This window comes from Vulpes lagopus, chromosome 8 (assembly GCF_018345385.1).
Source record: "Vulpes lagopus strain Blue_001 chromosome 8, ASM1834538v1, whole genome shotgun sequence".
Taxonomy (NCBI): domain Eukaryota; kingdom Metazoa; phylum Chordata; class Mammalia; order Carnivora; family Canidae; genus Vulpes; species Vulpes lagopus.
In genome coordinates this window covers 90,965,020-90,978,409 of record NC_054831.1, presented here as the reverse complement: position 1 = coordinate 90,978,409, position 13,390 = coordinate 90,965,020, and the positions used below count along the sequence as shown (strand labels likewise).

Here is a 13,390-nt window from a genome sequence, read left to right as displayed (position 1 = left end):
ATATGAGACAACCTGATTCACATTTGAGGGGGGAAAGTCTGAAATTCATTTGCCTCTCCAAGTGGGTACAAAACGCGGTGCATAGACATTAAAATAACAGGAGATTTTCAAAGTCCTTCCTTCTTGGAATCAATTCAGTAACTTCCCATTTCTTTTGGATTGCAAATCTGCGGTCAATTTTTTTGGCCCAACATTTTGAAGGACCCATTGCCTCTGCCACCAAAGAAGATGTAGGAAAACTGGAACCAGTCACAGAGCCTAGGACACAAGTGTTGCCAAATGAAAGTAGAACAGTAAGTTTTCAGCAACTCCAAAGAATAATGCAATAATTTGGCTCTCTCTGCAAACTCAGGGCACTGATGAACTTTTTCAGCAGCTTTTAACCTAAAGCCAATTTTTCTTAGCTTCAACACTCCAGAAGAAAATTGTCTCGGGTTTGACTAAACCAATTTTATCACCTCTACATTCTGTGTGTATGCTTAGAAACACATATTACTTACAATGATTGCACGACCCTCTCCTGTTGCCTAGACCCTGAATTACAAACAAGTCTACCTTCTTCTGTTATTCAAGAGTTTTTTCTTTTTTTTTTTTTTTTGAGTCTTTCTTTTCTAAATCACCTTGAAAACCTCAATGAGCAGGCTTTTCAAATGTTGATTTTTTTTTTTAAATAAAACAAGCCAAAAAAAAAAAAAAAAAAAAGACCGAGCAAAACAAAACAAAAACATTTTGTTCAGAGGAAATAAAGCAGATTTAAAGAAAAAGTTACAAACATTAAAAAATATCACTTAACAAGCTTATTCTTTACTTTCAGAAAACTTACAATGTCTTTTCATATCCTTAATTATTTCCCAGAGTATCTATATGGTAATTGGGTATGGGGGAGCGCATTTGTCACTGTGTCTGTTGATCAAATGGGTTTACTTAAATAGTCAGCTTTGGGCTTAAATCAGAAAAAGTACAGTTTATTGATTTTTCAGCCTACTGGGTTTTTGATTTTGCCTGAAATGAAAATACAGTCACCCCAGGGGAAGGATGAAAGAAGAAACCAGATGAGATTATGTTTTTGTGAAATCATTAACTTGGCTTCTTTTTAAAGGACTTTTATATAGGTTTTCACAGAATCCATACAATCTGCCATCCTGTCAGTTCAATTTCATTGACAGAATTGTGAATAGGTCATATTAACTATGGCATCTACAAGAGCTGCATCTAATCAATTTTGTGTCTTTCGAGGTTGAAGTACAGCAAAGTTCCTGCTAAGTGACTTTCCTAGTAAATAATAGTGTAACTAGCATTAATTGGGCGATTACCTTATTTGAGACACCTCACTGTTTTACTTGTTTTGTTTTTACTGTAACCTCACAATGACCCAAGGAAGGATGCCTGATTATCATTTGCATTTTATATAGGAAAAAACTGAGGCTTTACAGAGGTTTAGTAACTTGCAGAATAGAAAGTTGGGTGTTTTTTGTTTTTTTGTTTTTTGGTTTCATTCTGTTTTGTTTTGTTTTTCCACATTGATTCACTAGTAAATACTTAGGTTTGGGAACTTTTTTCTTCCATGGTGTATTTCAAGTTCCCTCAAAACACTTTATAATTAGTCAAGTTGACTCTTGTGTTTGATGATGGGCCATCAGAACATGTCTCCTTTGATTTACTTTTCTTGTAGAAACACCTAGATCGCTAGTCTGTGGTGCTGCTGAGATTTAAACCTGTGTATAGTGTGTCTACTAGCAGAGCCCATGGTTTTATCCACTCTGCTAAGTAGTCTTCCGTTATGAAACACAAAACCTGAATCTTTGGGGTAAATCCCCAACAGTGCAATTGCTGGGTCGTAGGGCAGGTCTATTTTTAACTCTTTGAGGAACCTCGGGACACCTGCACCCCAATGTTTCTATCAGCAATGGCCACAATAGCCAAACTGTGGAAGGAGCCTCGGTGTCCATCGAAAGATGAATGGATAAAGAAGCTGTGGTTTATGTATACAATGGAATATTACTCAGCAATTAGAAACGACAAATACCCACCATTTGCTTCAACGTGGATGGAACTGGAGGGTATTATGCTGAGTGAAGTAAGTCAATCGGAGAAGGACAAACAGTGTATGTTCTCATTCATTTGGGGAATATAAATAATAGTGAAAGGGAATATAAAGAAAGGGAAAAGAAATGTTGGGAAATATCAGGAAGGGAGACAGAACATAAAGACTCCTAACTCGGGGAAACGAACTAGGGGTGGTGGAAGGGGAGGAGGGCGGGTGTTGGAGGGGAATGGGTGACAGGCACTGAGGTGGACACTTGACGGGATGAGCACTGGGTGTTTTTCTGTATGTTGGTAAATTGAATACCAATAAAAATTAATTAAAAAAAAATAAAATAAATAAAAATAAAAAAATAAAAACTCAAAAAAAAAAAAAAAAGAAACACAAAACCGTCTTCCCTAATTAGGTGGAAGACAGTGTAATGTTTCCTTAAAAAATTAAAGAATGACCATATGATCCAGTAATTTTACATTTAAGTATATACCTGAAAGAATGGAGAACAGGTAGTTGAACAGATATTTGTACACTTATGTTTATAGCAGTGTTATTTACAATAGTCGAAGGCAGAAACAACCAAATGTCCACTGATAAAAAAAAGAATAAACAAAATGTGATATATACATGTAATGGAATATTATTCAACCTTAAAAAGGAATGGAATTCTGATAAATGCTATGATACGGATAAACCTTGGAAACATTATGCTAACTGAAATAAGCCAGACACAAAAGGACAAATATTACATGATCCCACTTATTAAGGTACCTGGAATAGTCAGATTCATAGAACCATAAAGTAGAAAGATTTTTGCCAAGGACTGGGTTGGTAGGGGGTCAGGGAAGAGGGAAAGGGGAGTTACTGTGCAATGGGTACCAGATTTCAGTTTGGGAAGATGAGAAAATTCTAGAGATACATGAGGGTAATCGTTGCCCAAAATGTGAATATACTTAATGCTACTGAACTGTATGTACGTACACTTAAAAATGATTAAAATGGTACATTTTATTATGCATATTTTATCAAAACAAAAAAAGTAGTTAGGACTTAGGTTTGCACTAAAATATAAAAGGTAGGCCACAAAGCAAAACAAAAATTGTATAATTCAAGATCTACTTTGTAAAAGGTAACAGTAATCAGATAAGTAGATCTTATTCTACTTAATAGGACTATAAATCTTTTTTACTTTGGTCTCATTATACAAAGATCACCATAGATAGCTAATAGAATGGTCCTTTCAAGATCACTATCAGATGGAACAACATGAAATACAAAGTGTTGGTGAATTCCACCACGAACAGCTTATTTCACTGGACGTCTGGTAACATCTTATTCCTTAATTACCTTTAAAGTAAATCAGACACTTTTCTAGAAGAAATCTTGAAATATTACTTGCGAAAATTGGTTCAGATTTCCTTCTCCAATCTATATACTGGGAACAGCAAACACTTTGAAGGAAATATTAAACATTTTTTCATCATATGTTGGGATTCTTTTCAGCAATATTTTTAAAATAATGAAATTGGCTCACTTAAGTGTCCTAGATTCTGGCCCAGTGTGATTATTTAAATAAAAATGAGATAGAAAATGATGTAGGCATTAATGTTCTTTGATTAGTCAGTGCTTTTTGTTGTTTTTGTTTCTTGGTTGGAAGCTTTATAAGCAGTCAAATAAAATTATATCTTGTGATCAATCTAGAGCTATGAAAGGAGTTCTATCAACTTTATAGGATTTACTGATTTAAAAAAATGTAAATGCTCAGAATGTCATACTCTCTCTCCCAAAACTCAGTGATCTTATAAATAAACAAGTGAATATAGCAATTAAATACGGTCCCTTTTTATAAATTATAAACTCCAATCCATGAGAATGTTAAGAAACAGTCAATTATTCATTTCTGTTTTGTCATTATTTGGACACTGGATTTGGGTTCCCTGTGCTTGAACTGTTCTTCTCAAGTCATTGCATGAGTGGCTTCTTTTCACCTTTCAGGCTTCACCTCAGATGTCACCTCCTCAGAAAGGCCAGCCCTGACCACACTCTCTCTCAGGTGGTCTCTCTACCATCACCCTGTCCCTCTCCATAAGATCATGGAGTCATTCCCTTGGGGGCACTTTAACACTGTCTCAAGTTGTCTGGTTTATGTGTTTGTTTACTTGTTCATTGTTTGCCTTCCCCCATCAGAACATGAGCTCCACAGAGCCAGGGCCAATCTTTCCCTGTGCTTTTTTCATCCTGTCTAGCAGAGTGACAGGCTCGTAGTAGGTAGATTTGCCCTTTTCTTTCTGCCTTGCATCTCTTTGTGTAGACATTCTCTTTATGGGTGCTGTGGTAGGCTGATCTCAGCAGGCTACAGGCTGGACAACTAAAAGGTGGTGACCTACCAGGGGTTACAAAGGATCTGCAGGGCATCTGGTTGGCTCAGATGGATGGGTGTCTGACTCTTGATTTTGGATCAAGTTATGATCTCAGGGTCATGTGAACAATCCCCGCATGGGGCTCCACGTTCAGCGCACAGTCTGTTTGAGATTCTCTCTCTGCCCCACCCCCAATCGTGTGTTTTTTTTTTTCTCTCTCTCAAACAAACAAATAAATCTTATTAAAAGAAAAGGAAAAAAAAAGGACCTGCTGGCTCCTCAGGCCTAACTTTACCTGAATTTAGTTACTCTAGAGTCCCCCAAAGGTACTCATAAATGGTACCTTATTTCCCTTTTGCCTCAGTCCTTTGGGTCTCTAGATTTCTTGTGCACCCCATGAGAAGAAAGGCTGGCTGAACTAAAGAACATTCAGATAGCTCTGTTTTTTTCTCATTATCACACTATCCTAATACCTTAAAGTGACACATATCCCTCCCAAGTTATGAACATGAATCTGGCCTCTCTTTTCTGCTCTCTTCTCTAGGGCCTTATGCACAACATTAGCTCTGAATCCCAGGGAGCACAGAGAACCAAACACATGAAACACAAGCCCACTTGTCTTTTCATTTGAGAGATGGAAAAATCATGTAACATCACTGGTCTTTAGATCTTTGCCTTTACTGTTGGATAAAGCGAAGCAAGGCGACTGAAATAAGGATGGGAAGAAGTTTACTAAGACTATTTTCTCAACGTGTAATTCAGAGTTCCCATGAGATATTATGTACAAGTAATAATGATGCACCTTTGAATTGATAGAGAATGACTGAGAGCAGGGCATTGTGAGCAGTCAAATATTTGTGTAAAAAGCGTCCATCCAGGGCATTTTGGTGGCTGAGGGGATCCCAGGTCCTGGGATCGAGTTCTGCATCAGGCTCCCTGTAGGGAGCCTTCTCCCTCTGCCTGTGTCTCTGCCTCTTGCTGTGTCTCTCATGAATAAATAAATAAAATCTTTAAAGAAAAAAAAAAGGGGGTCTACCGAAAGAACCAAAAACTGAGATGGTGGTAAGCTTCCGGTTGCCCCTGACCATGGCAAACAGCTAGTTCTCCCCTTCTCTTGTAACCAAACAGAATTTCTTTTTAGACGGTTCACGGCCACGTAAGAAAACAAACTCAATTTCCCAGTCTCCCTTGTAACCAAGCATGAGTGTGTACTCTGGAGTGATGAGCAACAGCCATTTCATATGCTTCAAGGCAGTGGGCTCCACCTCCCTACTCTACCCCTCCCCTGTGGCTGCAGGGTGGATGCGGTGGGGAGCACCCCGAGGCAGGAGGGGACAGTGACTCTAGTGAAAGGAAGAGAAGGGCAGAAGCAGGCTTGTGGGAGCCGGAGTTCCGAGCCCTCTGGAGCCACACATTTCCTGCATGACTCTGCCTATTTTGTTACACGAGAAAGTAAAACCTGTGCATCTTGTTAAGCCACCCCTAGTGGCTTATTTGCGGTTTCTGTTGCAGTAAACAAATTCACTTTCTGACATAGTAAGCTTTACTTGCTGATTTCGATGCTGCCTCATAAGTTTTGCAAAGTGGCTTTTGCAAAACTAAACTTTTTGAGTTGAAAACAACCGTTGAGGATGACCCTATCCCCTCACTTAATTAATGAGGAAATTGAAGATCAAGTGGGCGCATAAACTTCTTGAGCCCCACAGGTAGCTTGGAATAGGACCAGGGCTTAGAACTCCTGAATTTCAGTTCATTGTTCTTTTCCTTTGTGGTCTAATTAGCAGGACTCTCTCCCTCTGAGAGGCCTGGACAACTTATTAGCTGCACGGGACTGCCTTTTTCCCGTCGACCTATAAGTAGCTGGCCCCACATGTATACCAACAAGGCTGCTCTGGCTTCCACTCTAGGAAGGAGGGGTGATATGGGGTGGCACAGGCCCTCTTCTGGCAAGCCTCACTGTGGGATGGCAGGAGAATCGGGAAAACTCTTGCTTTTCATTCTTTTCTTGCTGAGCCTGACCTTGAAAGTTTCCCTTTCCTCCAATAACACTAATTCATTTTCCTATGACCTAGCATTGTGAAACTTGTCTAGGACCCTGATGCATGTCAGTTAGAAGCTCAGAAGGCACCTACTTGCATGATTCCACACCATAACATAATGAGTATTGATTATTTTTCAGATGCAGTTTGTTAATAGAAAAAAATCTTCTATAACAACTAGCAACACGGGTAACTCTAGCTGTCAGGGAGACAGCACAGAGAACAACAAATCATTTAGTTTCAAGGTCTATCCACCAGGTGCCTGACCACAGCTCCCTTTGACAAAGGGTATTGGTATAGTCCAAATTAAGAAAACTGCCCAAGGTCCCCTGGAAGGTGCAAGGTAAAATCCATATAAGCGTATAAGATCCTCAGGCTTACTCTTGCAGTTTTCTTTTTTAAGTCTTGACCGCGATTTACTTATGAAACAAGGTATTTATATTTGAATTCTGCAAAATTTTGTATTTTACTTCCAGTTATCACATATTTCTTACCATCCTCATTTTCATCAAACACGGGTGGTTTGCTTGAGGTGTTGGCTCCCATGGTCAAGTCGGCCCAGACCCGGATCCTCCGGTTACAGTATCCTGGCATAAACATTCATTTTCACTCAAAAGAGATCTGGAAGCCTTAGGTCGATAGCTGGGAGAGAAAAAAGAAGTGGTATCCTTACAATACGGTCAGGAACTCGGAGCACAGAACTGTGGCTGCAGTATTAACCTAATCTGTATTCTGAGAGCAGAATTTTTTGTGATTGAAAATGAAAACTTCATAAATAACAGAGAACATTGGGCATCTGGGAGAACCACCACATGGCCTTGTTGGGAGTGGTCCTGGACTTAGGAAGAAGGAAGAGAGTAAAATATTTCTCTAAATATGAAAACAAGTTTAAAATGTGGTTCACCACATTTTGTTTAACACGTATATAATAAAAGTAATACTTTACTGTGACTGTATTTTTGAGAAAATGTATTTGTTTAAAAATTTTTTTTGATGTTTGACAAACAACTTTATTCCTTTTTGGTCATAAAAATACATTTCCCACCTCCTTCCTCCTACTCTGGAAGGTACTACAATGTAAAAAGAACAAGCTCTGAGTTTGGCTTTACCACACCAGCAAACTGCTAAATTTCACTGAACATGTTTCTTTTTTTCCCCTTCCCCTGAACTTGAAAATGATGATGGTCCTCTCTTCAAAGGCAAATTAAATGTGATTTGAGTTCAATACATAAAAGTATTTTCACAGTGTAAGTGTTCCATGATTTTTGGCCACTCTGAAGCTCAAATTAAAGGATGTAAGTAAGAGCTAAAAACCCCCTGAAAAAAAAAAGTACATTTATGGCTTTGTTCATTTTAAATACTTTCCCTGAAATTGGTAAGGAGAGGCAGCATCCCGAGTTCTGGTTTTAAAAGTGACACTAATAATGGCTTTGGGCCAGTTACTTGAATCTTTGTGTCTAAAATGGAAGAAACAATAGTGCCTTCCTCAAGAATCACAAGCTCACATGCCTACAAGAGCCAGGCAGAAATGCAGGCGAATGCACTGGACCAATGCACTGGACATCAGTGCCTCGGGGAGACACTGGTGACCTGGAGAACCCAGGCTCCATCTAAAAGAAGTCATTGCTCTCAGATCTGGAAGTTTGTCACTATGGACCAGGGGCCAGATCTTCAAATCTGATTTAAAAAAAAAAAAAAAAGTGTGTGTGTGTGTGTGTGTGTGGTAAAGATTCAGATTTTATACAAAGCAGTATTTAAAAATTCACTTCAGCTATATGGCCTATGCAGATCTCAAGCATGGGACAAATGTGGCTCGAGGGATATAGTTAATGAGATAATGTCTACAAGGCAATTAACACAATGCCTGGCACATAAATTGCAAAGAATAGAACACTAATTTTAATAGTGTCTGTATTGCCTTACATATTATTTTGAACATCTGTTCATTGATTTCCTCTTGGAGTTTTTACACTTTTTACAGTTTAGAGATAGAATTGAAGAAAGTGTCCCAAGCAAACCTGGGGGAAGGATGAGTTATTAAAAAAGAACTTGAGAAGCTCCTAGGCAAGTCTAGAAGAAAAGCTCATTTTTCCATTAGGAAAATGTAAGTAAAGCCTTCATTTGGAAGGCAGACTCATTAAGGAAATGCTACTTTTCATACTAAAAGCCAACTGCTGGCAAAGTGCCTTATGGACTTTAAAAAGAATCATTAAATGGAGAGCAAAGAAAGAGTCAGCAATTAGGAAGCAACCAATTAAATGGTGGGGGGAGGCAGGTGGTAACAGGTGGCTGGAGCAAGCCCAAGGGGACTATTGACATCAGGAAGACAGAAAGCCTCAACTCTATATGCAGGCTCAAAGAACAAACGGCCTTTAATTTTAGTACAAAAGGGGGTGAGGAAGAAGCAAGTGGGATGCCCTCAGTGTTTCAATAGGGGCCAAGGAGAAGCGAATGAGGTGCTCTCTGTGTTTTATATTCCATTGAGAGCCGAGAATAAGTGGGGAATACTGGGAAGGCAGAACCACAGATCACATTAGAGAATATTGGTCCTAAAGAGAACATTGATTTTAACGAGTTGAGATTTTTAACACCATAGACTGGGATCACATTCTCTTTTATTTTGTGCATAAAACCCCCAGGACACATAATTTTCACACCACGCCCTAATCCTGTCATTCTTATATTTTTCTTCACTCCTCAGGCTCTTCTCAAGTAGCCTGTGTTCCTGTAGCATAAGATGTACCAAGCATTGACCTTGCAAGTTGTCAAGACAGAGAAAGAAAAGAGAAATATAACAGTTTGCCACATTTCAGAGTTCCATCCTGATGTGCAGATGATTTTGTTCACCAAAGATCCAGCGATTTTTAGCAGGAAGAAAAGATGTCAATGGGAAACCACTTTTGTGTCTGTTTGTGGAAGGGGGGGAGGTGGATGTGATGGCTTCTCCATTGGACCTAAGACACCCTTTCTTGTTTAGAACAGTCTTTCCCTCTTTCTCCCCAAGAGGATAACCAACTTAGGTAAGTCTCCCTCCTATGCAGAAGAAACCATCTCTGGCAGGAAAATGGAGACATATCTTTCCCATTATGCTGCAGAGGGCCCAGATGAGCTATAAGACTCTCCTCTGCCAAACCCCAAGCCACCCTGACCTCCTGGCACTAAAGTCTGCAGGGTTACAGGAGCATCATCTTAAGATGTCTAGAGGACAGTGACTATGCATGCAAACGAACATCCTAAACATAGAAAATCTAAGGGAAAAAGAAATGTGCCATATAAGAACACCAAAAAATATTTAGCTTCTACTCTGACCTGGCCAGGTATCAGATTATTCACAGCAGACTCATTCTCTCATGCCAGTGTTTGACCTCTGGCCTACACTTTTGGGGGCTGTCCACAGGTGAGCTTTTTTCTTTTTTTCTTTCTTTTTTCTTTTTTTTTTCAGGTGAGCTTTTCTAAGCAGCTAAGGCCACCTAGGAAAAGAGGCATCGTCTTTAGGAACTGAAGAACCTACGTTGTCATGTGAGAAAGTTGCCCCTCTGAGGAACTGCTCAGGTTCATTGCCACAGCTTGTGCATAGAACTTAGTCGGCATTTGAAACACAGAACTTCTTAAACTGAGAAACACATAGAAACATGGCAAGAAAGAAAATGTCACGAAAAACACCACTCTGTTGCACTGTTTACATTTCACCCACCTCGCTTCCTCATCTTTATATATTAGGCATTACAGGTTAACATTATTTCCCCGTGAACCCTCAGGCCCAATTCATTCCCCCTTCATAGTTCCCAGAGACAAGACACAATCATGAGTCTAGTATATGTGTTACAGTCCCCTTTCTATGATTTTACACCACGACGTGTGTTTTAAATGAAGCCACCCAAAGGACAGGGATGAGTAGGGACACTGGGCACCCTTCTGGTGATCATTTACGGTTCCAAGTCTGCGAGCCAGGCACCCTGCTCTCTGAGGCTCCGGTGTCTGCTTGTTAAGCGCCGCATAGCAGTCCACGGAGTGAACACACCACGGTTTATTTTCCTGTGTAAAAATGTTCAAATCCTTCAGCTTTGGGGAAAACATCCTTGCGGAGACCAAGCCAACCATCCGAGGCAATTTTTGCAGGTTCGGAAGCCGGGGAAGAGCAACTGTCAGAACCACCTCGCGCGCTCACCTCCCCCAGCAGGTGACCCGAAGTCGGCGGGGTCTGCACCTGCGCCCGGAGGCGGGCGGGGCGGGGCGGGGGCGCCCGTACGGGCAAGCGGGGTCCACCCCGGCCCTCCCCGGTCGCGGCGGGTCCTCCCGGCCGCCCGCCCGTTGCCTTCTCTCTCTTCCCCCTTTAACTTCCTGGCTTCCAGCGGCGCCCGGAGCAGGCGGGTTTATTGAAAAGAAATGCGGATGCAGACCCCACTCACCTCGATCCCCGTGGCCGTCGTCTGCGCCGAGAGGTGGCCCCGGGGCTTCCGCCCGAGCCGGGCGCTCGCGAGGGACTCCCCGAGCCGCGGGGACCGCCACGCGGGGCGCCCACCTGTCCGGCGGCGGGCGCGGGGTGCGCGGGGTGCGCGGGGTGCGCGGGGCGGGCGGGGTGCGCGGGGCGGGCGGGGCGGGGTGCGCGGGGTGCGCGGGGTGCGCGGGGTGCGCGGGGTGCGCGGGGCGGGCGGGGTGCGCGGGGTGCGCGGGGCGGGCGGGGTGCGCGGGGTGCGCGGGGTGCGCGGGGCGGGCGGGCGGGGCGGCGGCACCTGCGGGCGCCGGGGCTTCCGAGCCGAGCGCGCTGCCCCGGGAGGGGCGGTCAGCGGGCGTCCCCCGCCGCGCTCCCCAGAGGCCGCCGGGCAGTCGCCTGGGAGAGCGATGGGCCCCCGGGGTGGGCGCGTCGCCGGGGGAGGGCAGACGGCGCGGGGAGGACGGCGCGGCGGGCGCGGCTCCGGGCGGAGGGCGGGGATCCCGTGGCGCCAGGGCTCCGGCCGGAGCCGCCGCCCGCAGAGGCCGGGCTGCCCCGAGTGACCCCTCCCCGCCGAGGCCGGGCTGCCCCGAGTGACCCCTCCCCGCCGAGGCCCCGCCTGCCCCGAGTGACCCCTCCCCGCCGAGGCCGGGCTGCCCCGAGTGACCCCTCCCCGCAGAGGCCGGGCTGCCCCGAGTGACCCCTCCCCGCCGAGGCCCCGCCTGCCCCGAGTGACCCCTCCCCGCCGAGGCCGGGCTGCCCCGAGTGACCCCTCCCCGCAGAGGCCGGGCTGCCCCGAGTGACCCCTCCCCGCCGAGGCCCCGCCTGCCCCGAGTGACCCCTCCCCGCAGAGGCCGGGCTGCCCCGAGTGACCCCTCCCCGCAGAGGCCCCGCCTGCCCCGAGTGACCCCTCCCGGGCTGCCCCGAGTGACCCCTCCCGCGAGGCCCGGGCTGCCCCGAGTGACCCCTCCCCGCGAGGCCCCGCCTGCCCCGAGTGACCCCCTCCCCGCAGAGGCCGGGCTGCCCCGAGTGACCCCTCCCCGCAGGGGCCCCGCCTGCCCCGAGTGACCCCTCCCCGCAGAGGCCGGGCTGCCCCGAGTGACCCCTCCCCGCAGAGGCCCCCGCCTGCCCCGAGTAACCCCTCCCCGCAGAGGGCCGGCTGCCCCGAGTGACCCCTCCCCGCCGAGGCCGGGCTGCCCCGATTGACCCCTCCCCGCAGAGGCCGGGCTGCCCCGAGTGACCCCTCCCCGCCGAGGCCCCGCCTGCCCCGAGTGACCCCTCCCCGCAGAGGCCGGGCTGCCCCGAGTGACCCCTCCCCGCAGAGGCCCCGCCTGCCCCGAGTGACCCCCTCCCCGCAGAGGCCGGGCTGCCCCGAGTCACCCCTCCCCGCCGAGGCCCCGCCTGCCCGAGTGACCCCTCCCCGCCGAGGCCCCGCCTGCCCCGAGTGACCCCTCCCCGCAGAGGCCGGGCTGCCCCGAGTGACCCCTCCCCCCGCAGAGGCCCCGCCTGCCCCGAGTGACCCCTCCCCGCAGAGGCCGGGCTGCCCCGAGTGACCCCTCCCCGCAGAGGCCGGGCTGTCCCGAGTGACCCCTCCCCGCAGAGGCCCCGCCTGCCCCGAGTGACCCCTCCCCGCAGAGGCCGGGCTGCCCCGAGTGACCCCTCCCCGCAGAGGCCCCGCCTGCCCCGAGTGACCCCTCCCCGCAGAGGCCGGGCTGCCCCGAGTCACCCCTCCCCGCCGAGGCCGGGCTGCCCCGAGTGACCCCTCCCCGCCGAGGCCCCGCCTGCCCCGAGTGACCCCTCCCCGCAGAGGCCGGGCTGCCCCGAGTGACCCCTCCCCGCAGAGGCCCCGCCTGCCCCGAGTGACCCCTCCCCGCAGAGGCCGGGCTGCCCCGAGTGACCCCTCCCCGCAGAGGCCCCGCCTGCCCCGAGTGACCCCTCCCCGCAGAGGCCGGGCTGCCCCGAGTGACCCCTCCCCGCCGAGGCCGGGCTGCCCCGAGTGACCCCTCCCCGCAGAGGCCGGGCTGCCCCGAGTGACCCCTCCCCGCCGAGGCCCCGCCTGCCCCGAGTGACCCCTCCCCGCAGAGGCCGGGCTGCCCCGAGTGACCCCTCCCCGCCGAGGCCCCGCCTGCCCCGAGTGACCCCTCCCCGCAGAGGCCGGGCTGCCCCGAGTGACCCCTCCCCGCAGAGGCCGGGCTGTCCCGAGTGACCCCTCCCCGCAGAGGCCCCGCCTGCCCCAAGTGACCCCTCCCCGCAGAGGCCGGGCTGCCCCGAGTGACCCCTCCCCGCAGAGGCCGGGCTGCCCCGAGTGACCCCTCCCCGCCGAGGCCCCGCCTGCCCCGAGTGACCCCTCCCCGCCAAGGCCGGGCTGCCCCGAGTGACCCCTCCCCGCCGAGGCCCCGCCTGCCCCGAGTGACCCCTCCCCGCAGAGGCCGGGCTGTCCCGAGTGACCCCTCCCCGCAGAGGCCGGGCTGTCCCGAGTGACCCCTCCCCGCAGAGGCCGGGCTGTCCCGAGTGACCCCTC

At 48.3% G+C, this 13,390-nt stretch overlaps 1 protein-coding gene across 2 annotated transcripts in view; it reads right to left on the bottom strand.

Moving 5' to 3' along the window:
* Nucleotides 1–11,469, bottom strand: part of STK32A (serine/threonine kinase 32A) — a 129,913-nt gene extending 118,444 nt beyond the window's left edge. Inside the window, exons 1-2 of one of the 2 annotated variants that reach the window (XM_041765138.1) lie at nucleotides 11,171–11,469; nucleotides 6,932–7,024 (exon numbers count right to left, since the gene is read on the bottom strand). In XM_041765138.1, the coding sequence (XP_041621072.1) occupies nucleotides 6,932–6,983 (52 nt within the window). In that variant the 5' untranslated portion in view covers nucleotides 6,984–7,024; nucleotides 11,171–11,469. Of the gene's footprint in view, nucleotides 1–6,931; nucleotides 7,080–10,846; nucleotides 10,949–11,170 lie in introns of those variants that run through there. The other variant, XM_041765136.1, reaches the window with a different exon arrangement.
* Between the last annotated feature and the right edge of the window lie 1,921 nt (nucleotides 11,470–13,390).